The sequence below is a fragment of the Macaca nemestrina genome, chromosome 4, assembly GCF_043159975.1.
Source record: "Macaca nemestrina isolate mMacNem1 chromosome 4, mMacNem.hap1, whole genome shotgun sequence".
Taxonomy (NCBI): domain Eukaryota; kingdom Metazoa; phylum Chordata; class Mammalia; order Primates; family Cercopithecidae; genus Macaca; species Macaca nemestrina.
This window is the reverse complement of record NC_092128.1, coordinates 10118769-10133444: the sequence shown is the minus strand read 5'-3', so window position 1 is coordinate 10133444 and position 14676 is coordinate 10118769. Positions and strand designations below refer to the sequence as shown.

Genomic DNA, 14676 nt, shown 5'->3' with positions numbered 1-14676 from the left:
GTGAAACCCTGTCTCTACTAAAAATACAAAACTTAGCCAGGTGTGGTGGTGCACGCCTGTAGTCCCAGCTGCTCCGGAGGCTGAGGCGCAAGAATAGTTTGAACCCAGGAGGCAGAGGTTGAGATGAGCCAACATGACACCACTACACTCTAGCATAGGCAACAGAGCGAAACTCTGTCAAATTAAAAAAAAAAAAAAAGAAAGAAAAAAAAGTGAGTGAGCAAGATGGCACAGGCTGTGGTTTCTGAAGGGAAACACTTCAGGTCTTGCTCGAGTGGTAAAACTGCCGAGGGAACCACCAACCAAGAAGGCTGATTCTGCTCATCTTCGAAAACGAATTTACAACTGCCCCTCACTATTCATTAATTTCTCAGTAAATAGTGTTGAAACAACCAGGAAACTAAAAAGAACAAAATTAAAAACCAAATCCCCTACTCATTCTTTACACCAAAGGAAATTCCTGATGGGTTAACTGATATTAGAATATAAAAATGAAAACAGAGAACTAAAGGAAAGATAGGTAGATAATTTATAATCTTGAAGTGAAGAAAGACTTTTGGAACCTTTAAGAAACACAAAACTTAAAAGAAAAAGAAGTGTATAACAAAGATATACCAGAAACAATATCAAAATGGGGGTAAAAATCTGCAAAACATATGACAAAAAAACTATTTTTTGTTTTTCACTTTTTGAGATTGAGTCTTGTGACTCAATCTCAAAACTCTGCCTCCTGGGTTCAAGGCATTCTCCTGCCTCAGCCTCACAAGTAGCTGGGACTACAGGTGCCTGCCACCACACCTAGCTAATTTTTTTGTATTTTTAGTAAAGATGGGCTTTCACCATGTTAGTCAGGCTGGTCTAGAATTCCTCATCTCAAATGGTCTGTCCACCTTGGCCTTCCAAAGTGCTGGGATTACAGGCGTGAGCCACTGCACCCAGTCAAAAACTAGTATTTGTAATATACAAAAAGTCCTTATGAATTGTAAGAAAAAGCCCAACCTAATTGTACAAGATCCAACACTGTAACAGCCAATTCACAAAAGAAATATAAACAAACAGTAATTGACACTTAACTTCACTAATAATTAAGACACGGTATAACAAATTCTAACAAAGTTTTACCTATTGGACTGAAGATTAAGATTGAAAATATTGTGTTGAGAATACAGGTAAACAGACATTCCATAAACAGCTGGTGGGGGTGTAATGTAAAACTTTTGAGGGTGCATTTGGTAATATCCGCTAAATTTTTAAATATGCATATCATTTTGATCTAATAAGTATATTTCTAGGAACTTCTACAGAATTACTCAAAAGATGCAAGGATGTATATGAAGTTCACTACAGCAATGATTGCAAAAGTAAAAACTAAAAATCTAAATATCCATCAAGAATGGGGCAATAAGTTATGGTATATCCATAATGTCAAACATACACATTTTTTAAAAGAATGAAAATTCGAACAGAGGTTGTAAAGTGATATCCCAAAATGGAAAGGATGTATTATCTGGCCAATAATTTTTAAAAATAAAATACATATTATTAACCTTGTAGTATATACAGAAAATGAAATCTGAAAGACTAAAAGCCAGAGCAGCTGGACTACAGGGACTTTTGCTTTCTGTTTTACCTATTTCTGTGTTATCTAAATTTTTACAATAATCATTTTACAATGATCTGTTCAGTGGAGAGAAAAGCATAAAACTTTTAAACTAGTTTCATTAGCCCGAAAGGTAGTCACATTAGCTAGTATAAAACTGCCTTGTCAGGTAGCTTGTGAAATGTGCCCAGCCTTCCCAAAATGTTACTTAAGTGATATTCTTTTATAAAATCTGCTAAGAGAAGGTAAGACAGAATCCTAAGGAGTAAATTTAAGTCAATCCCTATTATAAAGCTAAATTATGACAAAAGTCCTAGATCTAATGTAATTTTCTTGTTTCTTCAGAGAATAAAACAATTTCTAACCTTCCAGATTAAGCAAGCATTTTTGTTTGTTTGGATTTGTTGTTTGATTTTTTAACAGTTGTCAGAACTCGGTTTTGCATTTGGGGATACATGACATTTATAACAATAATTTATAAAACACAAACTATATACACAATATTCTAGGAGAAAAACCACAAATGAAAGCAACTTCTGCTAGTTTTATTAGTTGCCTAAATTTGACTTTTTAAAATTCACCCTTTAAACTGAAGATACATAATCAAATTTAAAATATAAACATAATAAATGACATGTATTTAATATATAATGTTATATAAACTCAAATGTCCTTTTTTTTTTATCTAATCCTGTGGAAAAGCATAAAAAGCTTACATTAGTTTACGTTCAAAAGGGGGAAAAAAAAAACCCTTATATGATCATTTAAGAAATGTTACATCTATTTCGGCCTAAATCAAGCCAGAAAGAAAGCAAAGGCTGCATGGATTTACAAGTTATACAGGTGGGAACGACTGACAGTTAACCTAACAAGACTCAACTCTCCAAGTAAATACCAACAATAGTTAAAAAGAGGCAAGGAGTCACAGAAAGCAACTCAGAGACCGCTTCCTTGAGTCGATAAGAATGAGTGTATACGTTCAGACTAAGAGTAAGACAGACACTTGAAGAGCCATCCACTTAATTCAAAGACATGAGAAAAGTGACGAGCTTTCTGCTATATTCGCTCAAAAGGCTCATGAGAATCTAAACCTATAGGGCCTATAATCCTGAAATACATAAAGAAACCATGTTACTACACTCGAATGTATCTGAGTAAAGTCCACTAAATTATACATGAAATACACTAGGATACTATTTTTTCTTTGTAAACAGTAACTAAATTTTCATTTACAATTAACTGAAGGAACTTCATTACTAAATCAATAAAAAATGCAATCGAGTGCTGACATGTAAACCAGGTATTTTTCTTCTCCTTCAACAAAAATGTTAAGTCCAAACTGCCAACATACAAAAGAATTTACACATTATTTTGATAGAAGCTTCTCCCCCACAAAAACATCTGCTAATATCAAATGCTAAGCAATGAACTTACAATCATTTCAAATATTACTAAGAAGAGCAAATGTGTTAATATTTAAAAGTCCAAAAGTTTTTAAATTCTTCATGAGGACCGTGATCCCCTTCTGGTGCTGCCTCTATTTTAGACATTCTGAAGCCCCAAGAATATACACCAAATTCTCTCTATCCATTAGTAAACAAGATACAGAACTCTTACAAGAACATTATATTCTGGGAATCTAGAAATGCATATTAGCAAGATGGATTAAATTACTAAACTAATCATACCATTTGCCCGGAAGACAGGCATTATCTAAGCAAACCTCTCTTTAAGTCATAACACATATAGAAAACATTTCGATATGAAGTCAGTGAAGAAGTGTCTTGTGATTACCAGCAAGAAATGGGCAGATGTACGAAAAAGAAATACATTAATGAGAACCTCAAGAGTAACTCTTAAACCAGTTTCTTCATTAAAACTCGAAAAAGAGACACACTGAAGAATACAACTACCAATATGAAGACCTACGGAACATAATTATTACTGGTTGACAAGACAAAGTTACGAAAGTTACCTAGAAACAATTCCTTGACCAACAGCGACATATTATGGGAATAAAATGTACATCCCTCGACCTATTCGTATTGATTAATGACATTGTGAAGCTGGATGCTTCTTTAAAAGATTAACTTAAGAATAAAAGAAATAAATGTAAAACATGTATAATCACTGTCTTCAAAAAGTCAGAAGTGTTTTTTTTAAAAGTAAACACATTCTGTATTAAAATTCTATGAACAATACTGCTTAGATTCTGTAATCTCAATAACAAAAAAGAGTTATCCCAAAGTATCTTAAAAACACATTAAGGGACAGGTACGGTGACTCAAACCTATAATCCCAGCACTTTGGGAGGCCAAGGCAGATGGATTGCTTGAGCCCAGGAGTTCGAGACCAGCCTGGAAAACATGGCATGACCCCGTCTCTACAAAAAAAAAAATTAGCCCGATGTGTGTGGTGGCTCACACTTGTAATCCCAGCACTTTGGGAGGTCAAGGGTGGGTGGATCACCTAAGGTCAGGAGTTTGAGACCAGCCTGACCACTATGATGAAACCCCATCTCTACTAAAAATACAAAAACTAGCCTGGCATGGTGGCATATGCCTGTAATCCCATCTACTCAGGAGGCTGAGGCAAGAGAATCGCTTGAACCCAGGAGGCAGAGGTTGCGGTGAGCCGAGATTGCACCACTGCACTCCAGCCTGGGCAATAAGAGCGAAACTCCATCTCATAGATAGATAGATAGATAGATAGATAGATAGATAGATAGATAGAAAGAAAGAAAGAAATTAGCCCAATGTGGTGGTATGTGACTGTAGTACTAGCTACTCAGGAGGCTGAGGTAAGAGGATCGCCTGAGCCCAGAAGGTCAAGGCTGCAGTGAGCTGTGATTGTACCACTGCACTCCAGCCTAGGCAACAGAGAGAGACCCTGTCACAAAAACAAAACAAAACCACACATAGTAAGAAAACCACATACTAGAGATGTGGTCTTTGGGTTCAAATGCAGAGTTCCCTGACCTGAAGTCAGCATCTAAAGCACTCACTTCAGTAAACTTTTGTCAGACATTCTTTACTAAAATAACCTGGAGAAAATCAGTCATTTTCAAACTGAGTATATCCACTTCTACAACTACAAAAACGGTAGTGTAAGTTTAAGACCTGACAAAAGAACTAATGATTGTCATTGATTTGTCAAGCTGCAGAGGACTTAAATTGAAGACACCAGCATTTACATATAATTAGCTTATAAAAGCAAGCAGTTAATTAAAACAATGCTATAATGGCACTTCAAATGTTGAATGCTATAGACTTAACGTGTTTGAATCAACACTGCAGTCTGAAATTCTGCCAAGCCTACCACTAGGAAAGTCTTTGCCAAACAAGACTCACTTTTATTTTCTCCTCCTGCCTGACCTACTTCAGACTAGAATCTTTCAAATATATAAAAGAAATAATATGTAGATGGAAATGCTTAAACCAAAGAAAAATAAACAGGGATATATTCTCATCTGAAAAGCCAGGAGGTTGGACCATGAGACCACTACGCTCCTTTTTAGCCCTAAAGCTTTATGATTTATTGTGATAACACCAAGAAGTTTACCACAAACAATATAAACTTTGGCTTCTAAAAGTCAGTGATGATGGTTTGAAAAGGGGGAAAGGGGAAATAATAGATGGATCATCTGAAGCAGGATCAGCTACCAATACTGGCGACAAAAAAAAAAAAAAAAGAATGACCTTAATCAGGTCAGAGTTCTATGCAACAAAAACTGAATTCCTAAGGCTGGGGATTATTTTCCTCCTTTTCCCCCATATTCTGTGAAAATGTTTATTCTCAATCCGTGTGTGTGGTACTGTGGAAGTACTAAGTTTAGACAACAATTTTGTTTTATTAAAATGCTGATTTCTTCTCACAATTTTTCACATAAACTCACGAAAATTAGGTATCTTTATATTCAGTGACTTGTCTCCATTTGACAAAATTAAAAGAAAATTTCAATTAGTAATATCCACTTGAACAAACAATACTCTTAAATTTAATGCCAAATATTATACTATGAGCAATTCAAGTTGTATGTAAATAATGTACTTCACTAATACTTCATGTGTCTGAGCAAAGTGTGCTCTTCTGGGCCCACATCAGATCATTAGAGCAGGCAAACTGACTAAATGCTTCTAAGGCTCAGTTTCCTTGCCTGGATTTAATTAAAAAAAAAAAAAAAGCATATTACTCCTTCCTTATCATGAAGATTAAATGAGATAATGTGTACAAAGTACCTAGCACAGTAACATAATTCATTACTGCTGCTGACTTTTATTATAAACCTAAGTTAGGCTTTTGGTAGCATTCTGAGATTCATTATGGGTGGCAAAAATAAAGTTTTCCATGTGAATCTATCTAATTTCTCCAAATTTCTAAGATTTATTCCTCCAGAGAAAATGAGGTTTTTCCTTCACGTCAACATTTCTAAAAGGTCACCAGATAAAAACTTTCAAAACAATTACTTAAAAGCCCCATCCTTATTCCCTTTAAGAACGTTTTGATGGGCATCAAAAAGAATCCCTTTCCCCCCTTTCCCCCATGCCACTGACCTCTAACATCTAGGCTCTGGCCTGTACCAGATGTTGAGGAAAGTGTCAGTGTATAATAAATATTTATACAATTACAAGTCAGAGCTTTACAGAGGTGTGACCTAACAAATGCATAAATGGCTAAAATCATTCCAAGTGTCACCATCAAGACCACAAGAATATCACTGAAATCATCATTAGGATTATGTCTGCTGCTGCTGGGATATCACTGGCAAGTATTTGAAGCACGTATGTCACACAATCTCCAGAAGGCCTCATACAACAGCAAATTGTTGCTTGTTAAATAATGTTATATTAAAAATGGCTACTCATTGAAAAATTATCTTAAATTCCATTGTTTAGGTGCTTCTCATATTTAGACATTCAGATAAACAATCTACTACACAGTGTAATTTTAATTCCAAATTACTCTTTCCCCTTTTGCTTCAACTCCCCTTTAAATATCCTATGCCATGTCTTTCTATACAACACAGGCACTTAAAAACAGAAATGCCTAAGCTATTTAGGCTTTTGCCATTTTCTTCTCATCTTGCTGCAATCATGTTTTAACGGGATATTTAATTATAGATTCTACCATAGATTTACTGCCTTTCTTTGAAAATAGGAAACTCTTGGAGTAATTAAGAGCTACCTCGTTCAGAAAGTACAATAGAAAAAGAAATTCCAATCTCTCAACACGAAATTTAAAAATTCTTATAGAGAGGCTTAGCCTTTGAACAAAATATATAATAAAAAGCTTTCCTGTTCATGAATATGAAAACATTTCTTACCACATGGCTAATTCAAATTGGGGTTACAACAGTGAGTCAGAAAACCTTGCTCTAAATAGTGATCTGATGAGGATATTAAAGAGTATTTTATTTAAAAGTTTTTTTTTAATCAACATTCTTATAAAACCTAGGCATCTACCTAGTTCAAAGTATATTCCAAACACTTAGAATTCTGTTATAGGAATAGCTAATAGTGTGATCTACAGCAGCCATTAACAGTTGCATATTAAAAAGAAATAGCAATAAAAAGATGGACACCCTGAGGTCAATGATTTCCTCCCAATAACCACACAAATGTTCCAAAAGCAAAAACCAAAAGGTGATGATAATTACTACAACATGTTATGTTAACCAACCTCCCTAGTCCCGCGCAATGAGCTCACAGAAGTCAGGATGTGCACAGGCTGTATCCTTCGCTGTTTCCATTCTTGGTTTAAGATTTCCGTTCTTTCCAAAATTTTCTGACGATTGGAACTAAACATACTCTTTAAAAAAAATGAAGGAGAGGAGAGGAGAAATTGTTCATCGTTAGAAAATGTGTAACACCTCTAAAGCTGGTTAAAAATCTCGTGTATTCTCAAAAATAACAAGAACATTTTCTTAGGTGCATATAGATTTTACACTATAGTTTCCCACATTCAAATAATACAAAAACACCACATCTATTATTTTATTGCAAGTGGTTAGAGAACAGGAAACTATTGCAATGCTTTGTTGACTTTGTGTGTGTGTGTATTTTTTTTTTAAATCACAATGACTTTAAAGACATAAAATCATGAAATGCATCCCTTTATATTTAGGTCCTGAGTCTGCGCATGCAAATAAAAGTATACTAAACAAACAGTGATTAATGTGCATGGCATAATGTTAAGACAGATCAAGAACCTAAGCTTCCAAGTATTCACTTATCTTACTGTAAATATAAACTTAGCTAGAAATATATTATTTTAAATAAAAACTTATTGAACTTAGGAGAGGAAAAAAACCTATCCTTAATTGTATATTCATTTTTCACAAAAGATAAAATTATACCTTTACTTCATCAGCTCGTCTGAACCTCTTGAGCTGTCTCAGTCGCATGTACTCTGATTTTACACGCTTCCGCCAACAAACTGGTCCCTTCTCAGATTTCTTCCCAGTCTGGCCCATGATTATTCTAAAAGCAATGGTTTCATATTAAAATCACTAATCTAACCAGCCTGAATATGATCACCTGTGTTTTAATCTGCAGCAAACTAACAATCAGTGAAGAAATGACACATATTACACTGTTGGTATTTGCAGAAAGGTGCTCATTTGTGCTGCATGGTTAAATCCTTAAAACATTTCATTGAAAGTTTAAGTTTTTATTTAATACAACTTTTAAAATATACTTGTATTTACAAAAATTCTACACTAAATTGTAGCCATATTATAGGAACACGATCCCATTACAGGAATTAGGTATATTATATCACAACCTAGTTTTTAACTCTATCAGATCCACATTTGTGGAGGGAAGAAAATATAAAGACATATCCTAAGTTTTTCATCATTAAATTAGCTGTTACAGGAGCAAGGCATAATGGAATATAACTGAAAAAGGTAAATCCAAGAAAAAGTAAAATTTACAAACAGTACTAAAAGTAGAAACCATATAGTTCACCATATAACAAATGTACAAAGGTACTCTCTCCCCACACACTGAACCATGCAACTCTCCTTAAACACTGTGATAAAGTCTGTATTTTTGCCTCTTGTGCCACCTTTATTAACACGAGGGGTTTCTGCTATCAAGCAAAAAGAGGAATGCAGGAAATGCAAAGTAAATTATTCTGCCTTATCTTTAGTTGCAGGCTCTAAGAACCAATTATGTTCAAATGCGGGGACAGCTTATAGTTCACCCGATGTCTAATTCATACTTCAGAGTCCTCACCTTAAGTCTAAACAAGCATCTTTTTCTAGAACATTTTCTCCTAAAGTATTAAAATCATACTGTACCTTCAAATTATTAGCAGGACATTCTCTGTCAGGCTGTGCAACACTTTACAGGCCACACTAACAATTTGTGCTTTATCTTAAGAACAATGGAAGCCACTTTTAGTGTCTTAAGTAAAAGGGTATGGGGTGAGGGAGTAAAAGAATAACTGCAACCAGGTTAGATGTTGCAGCACAGCATCCCGACAAGGGGTGACAGAGGCTTCTACACCGCACTGGCGATGACAGGGAAAAGTACATGAATTCAAGAGTTGGTTAGACCAGAACTTCCACCAAATGATGATTTAAATATGAAAAGTGAAGAAGAAGGTGACTTTCTGGCTTGAACAAATAAATGAGTAGGGCAGGCTTCATCTATTTGTTTACATAGAAACCTCATGCACAGAGAAAACTGCCTAAGAAGAAGATTTAGAATAAGAGTCCTGAGGTCAGTGGGTAACTTTCTACAGAAATACTCAATCACCAACAGGTGACAGAGAAAGCAGATGGCTGTTTACTCAGAGCTGTAACAAAGGGGCAAAGAAATTCATTTTCTCAAGCATGTAATAAATAATTATGACCCAAGCAGTTTATACAAACTTGAATAAAATGAATATACAAATATTATTAAGTCCTCGCCCCAATGGAGCTGATATTCTACCTAAGATAGAGGGGAAAATATAGTATGAAATAGACAGACGTACTTTAGTATCCCTGGGAAATTGGTTCCAGGACACCCCTCGAAAACCAAAATCCACAGATGCTCAAAAGTCCCTGATATAAAGTGGTGTAATATTTGCATATCACCTATGCATAGCCTCCCATATACTTTTTTTTTTTTTACTTGGCTTCCTGGGATATGAGAGACTCCAATATACTTTAAATCACCTCTAGATTACTTATAATCCCTAATACAATGTAAATGCTATGTAAATAGTTGTTATACTGTATTGTTTAGAAAAGAATGACAAGGAAAACAATACAGACATGTTCAGTACAGATGCAACCATGCTTTATTTTTTTCTGAATATTTTTTATCTGCAGTTGGTTGAATCCATGTCAGGATCCATGGATTTGGAACTCACAGATGTGGAAGGCTGACTGTTCACACAAAAGCACTTCGGGGGAAAGAAAAGAATATTAGGAACTGCAGAAGGATGGCAGGAAAGGTAACAAGTGAACTCAATCTTAAAAGTTGAGCTGGATTTCAAAAGGCAAAGAAAGAACCTAAAGGAATCTTAGGTCTGAGCAAGAGAAAGCCGGACAGGGGGCAACTAAAGTCTGGCTGGCAGACATTTAACAAGGATGGACCTGGAGAGTAAAAGTCACAAATTAAAAGGACTGAGGACCTGAAGGGAATGAAGAGATAAGAATGGGCAGGAACGTGAGTATGCTTGACATAAAGAAGGATGATGAAACCACCAAGATAGAACTATTCCAAGTGAAAAGTTTCCAAGTGTGGCCTTGCCTGCAAGGTGCTAAAGTGGAGTAAAGCTGAGAGTCACTCAGATTGAGAAGACTAAACTCAAGATGACCCCAGCTTTGAGGTAAAGCAGAAAATGGTGTTAGGAAGGCAGTAAGGTGGGACCAAAGGACATCAAAGATGGGAAGAAACTGGAGCATTATTTTTTTTTTAATAATTTCATAAAAATAGTTTTCTTCCTATCTGCTAGTTAACATGTGAACTTAACTAATTCTCTGCAAATTACTTAAGACCACTTAGCACTTCAAAGGCCTAGAAACTAGAAAGAAAAAGGAATCAGATAAAAAGGAATGATCTGTAGCCTCATTCGCTCATAAGCTAATCACCTCTAGTCCATCTATTGCCTAGACAAATTTCTCCTTGGAGGTATCACCCCTGTGCAATAAGGCCTAGGGTAGTAAACATGTTTAGTTTTCACTGATGTATAATGTGGGTGTTATTACTTTTTTTTTTTTTTTTTTTTTGAGACCAGGTTGGAGTGCAGTGGTGCAATCTCCGCTCACTGCAAGCTCTGCCTCCCAGGTTCATGCCATTCTCCTGTCTCGGCCTCCCAAGTAGGTGGGACTACCAGTGCCTGCCACCATGCCCGGATAATTTTTTGTATTCTCAGTAGAGAGGGGTTTCACCGTGTTGGCCAGGATGGTCTCCATCTCCTGACCTCATGATCCGCCCGCCTCAGCCTCCCAAAGAGCTAAGAGTACAGGCGTGAGCCACTGCGCCCAGTATATAACTTATTTTTTAAGGTGTATATTTTATGTCTTGGTGAAGACATTAGTTAGCATTTTGTTTTAGTACTAGAACTGTCCTTGTCTAATATTCTAGAAGACTTCCCATGCTGTTTCTAGCATTAATAACATACCGAATAAAGTATATCATGACAAATCTACAGTGTCCAGATAGTTCTTTGAAAGTGTAGGACTAAATAGGTAGATCTCTGAAAAAAAATTAAAATTTAAGGTACCAATTAAAAGGATGTTTTACACAAAACAAACTCCCACCATCATAGCATTTACAATATACTAAAATCATATTTTCATGTTTTTCACTCTACTCCCACTGTAAGTGCTTCAATAGCAAGAACCACTTTTACTCATTTGTAAAATCCCAGAGCCTGTGTGTGCCTGATAATTGTACAGTAGTCCCCACTTACCTCCCAAGACCACCCCCCCAACCCCATAGCAGATGCCTAAAGCTGCAGATAGTACTAAACTCTACATATACAATGTTTTTTTCTATACATACACACCCATGAAGTTTAATTTATAACTAAGGCACAGTAAGAGACTGACAGCAATAACTCATGGTAAAATGAACAACTATAACAATATGTTGTAACAAAAGTTAGGTAGCTATAGTCTTCTCTCTCTCAAAATATCATAACATTTTCAGACTGTGGTTTGACTGAGTAACTAAAACCTCAGAAGGTGAAATTGTAGATTGGGGGTGGGGCGGCTATAGACTTAAAAACAAGCAAACAAACAGGTCTATTAACCCACACTAACAACGAGCAGCTTGTATCTTATCAGCATATCATTTGTACAGTGTAGCTACGGGTATGAAAAGCAAGGGTGGCCTATCCATGCTTGAGCCAAAAAATGAGGTAAAGTGCACCCTATTATCAAGAAACCCCTCAAAAGGAGATAAATCGCAGGGACAGTTAAGACCCTGTGGTTCAGTTGACCCTACCAGTCAGAGATCTTGAGCCTAAAACTTAGTTTCCAGAATTTCTTTTTAAAAAGGAAGCTGATACTGCCTTAAAGACCTTATCCATAAAACCTATCTCAAAGTCTGGCAACAAAAACCAAATATACATGCAAATACACTTAGTTCTGTGCCTGGCATATAGTGAGCCTTCAGTTGTTAGCTCCCCTGACTTCCTTCCCCCACAACAAACGACAGGCTCAAATCAGGTCTCTGACTCCATTTTCAGTGGTCTTTTCACAACACCACAGCCAAGTAAGCATAGTATTAAAATACAGATTCAAGGCCAGGTACAGTCGCTCAAGCCTGTAAACCCAGTATTCTGAGAGCCGAGGTTGGAGGATTGTTTGAGCTCAGGAGTTCAAGACCAGCCTAGGCAACATAGTGAGCCTCCCATCTCAAATCAATAAATAAGCAAGCAAGCAAGTAAGTCAGGTGTAGTGACACACACCGGTGGTCCCAACTACTCAGGAAGCTGAGGTGGGAGGATTTCTTGAGTCTGTGAGGTGGAGACTGCAGTGAGCTGTCTTCACACCACTGCACTCCAGGCTAGGTGACAGAGCGAGACTCTGTCTCAAAAAAAGTAAAATAATAAAATACAGCTCTAAATATTCATATATTGGCAGAAGCCTTTATTTAAATGACTTCTACTGAATGGACACAGTGTAAATACACATGGTTTTTAAATTTTTCAAAGATCTGTTTAGTTTCATAGGTGAAATCCCACTAGTATGAACTTTATCCAGAATACAAAAGCAGCTTTTCCTGTTCAAAACAGATTATACCTTTACTCATTAAAACAAGAGTCTACCTGTATACAGTGAAACCAAAACAACAACGGCTCTTTAATACAAAAGCCAAACCAGAACATGGCAGGAGCCCATCAAAGCTTTAGTAGAACGTAGTGACATCTCACAGATTTACATTTACATAGATTTAACTAAAATTAAGGGCAATTACAGTGTTCACAATCTATTTTATGAATCAAACCAAACTCAGAAACACCCTAAACACCATGCCTTACCATTTCACTGAATCCCACTAGAGTAGATGCTATGTTGTTTTTGCCACCCAGGGTCAATTCACCCTTCTCTTGGGAACTCCACACCAACTCTTCTCTAAGAACTACCAAGTACACTGGAGGAAGCTGACTCAAGCTGCTTGTGACCTTAGCCTAACCAAGGTACATCTCCCTAGACATATTGACCAGTACAGGGTTAGATACATGGCCACAATCAGTGCAGTGAAAATCTCAAGTTTCCTGCAATGCTAGGACAAGAATGCTCTCTTTCTTCTCCCCTTAGATCTAAACCTGGGAAAATGTTTGCCCAAGGACTTGTTGGAAGCCATCTTGCAACCATGAGAAGAGCCTACAAAGAACAGAGTCAACAACAACAAAAAACAAAAGTCAAAGCCAAGAAAGAACTGTAGTCTCATCACCTAAGCCCTAAGTCAGGCAGGCCTTCCTAAACCAATTTCAGAACTATTCAGTTATATGAGGCAAGAAATTCCCCCCACCTTTTTTTTTTCTTAATACAGAGGGTATCTGATACATATTTATTACTGAGACCATATATACAGTTGTTCCTCCATATCCACGGAGGATTAATTCCAGGATCCGCAACAGATACCAAAATCCACAAAGGCTCAAGTCCCTGATATAAAACAGTATACTATTACATAACCTATACACATTCTCCCATATACTTTAAACCAGCAGTCTCCAATTTTTTTGGCACCAGGGACTGGTTTTGTGGAAGACAGTTTTTCCACAAAGTGGGGAGAGGGTAGATAGTTTCAGGATGAAACCGTTCCACCTCAGATCATCAGGCATTAGTCAGATTCTCATAAGGATGGCTAGGCGTGGTGGCTCATGCCTGTAATCCCAGCACTTTGGGAGGCCAAGGTGGGCAGATCACTTGAGGTCAGGAGTTCGAGACCAGTCTGGCCAACACGGTGAAACGCTGTCTCTACTAAAAATACAAAAATTAGCTGGGTGTGGAGGCAGGCACCTGTAATCCCAGCTACTTGGGAGGCTGAGGCAGGAAAATCACTTGAACCCAGGAGGCGGACGTTGAGGTGAGCCAGGATCATGCCACTGCACTCCAGTCTAGGCAACAGAGTGAGATGAGACTCCGTCTCCAAAAAAAAAAAAGATTATCTTAAGGAGTGCACAATCTAGATTCCTCACATGTACAGCTCACAATAGGGTTCAAGTGCCTATGAGAATCTAATGCTGCCAACAATCTGACAGGAGGCGGAGCTCACCTCCAGCTGTACAGCCCAGTTCCTAACAGGCCAGACGGGTACCAGTCCACAGCCTGGGGATTGGGGATCCCTGCTTTAAAACTGTCTCTAGATTACTAAATACCTAATACAATGTAAATACTATGTAAATAGTTGTTAAACTATTATGTTTAGGGAATAATGGCAAGAAAAGAGTATGTACATGTTCAGTACAGACACTTTTGTTTCTTTTCAAATATTTTTACCCACAGTTGGCTGAATCTTAAAATGCAGAATCCCATTTACAGAGGGCCAACTGTACAGGAACGTCTGAATTAATGGAAGATGGGCTCTCATAGCCTACTTTATTATCACCAACAGCATCAT

General features: G+C 36.9%; 1 protein-coding gene across 14 annotated transcripts in view; it reads right to left on the bottom strand.

Moving 5' to 3' along the window:
• The window catches only part of LOC105474849 (enhancer of zeste 2 polycomb repressive complex 2 subunit), a 79504-nt gene that overhangs the window by 31485 nt on the left and 33343 nt on the right, over nt 1-14676 (bottom strand). For 6 of the 14 annotated variants that reach the window (XM_071094296.1, XM_071094300.1, XM_071094293.1 and 3 more), the window contains exons 2-3: nt 7956-8079; nt 7280-7408 (exon numbers count right to left, since the gene is read on the bottom strand). In XM_071094296.1, the coding sequence (XP_070950397.1) occupies nt 7280-7408; nt 7956-8072 (246 nt within the window). In that variant the 5' untranslated portion in view covers nt 8073-8079. Of the gene's footprint in view, nt 1-7279; nt 7409-7955; nt 8080-11221; nt 11297-14075; nt 14201-14676 lie in introns of those variants that run through there. The other 8 variants (XM_071094302.1, XM_071094294.1, XM_011729664.2 and 5 more) reach the window with 3 other exon arrangements.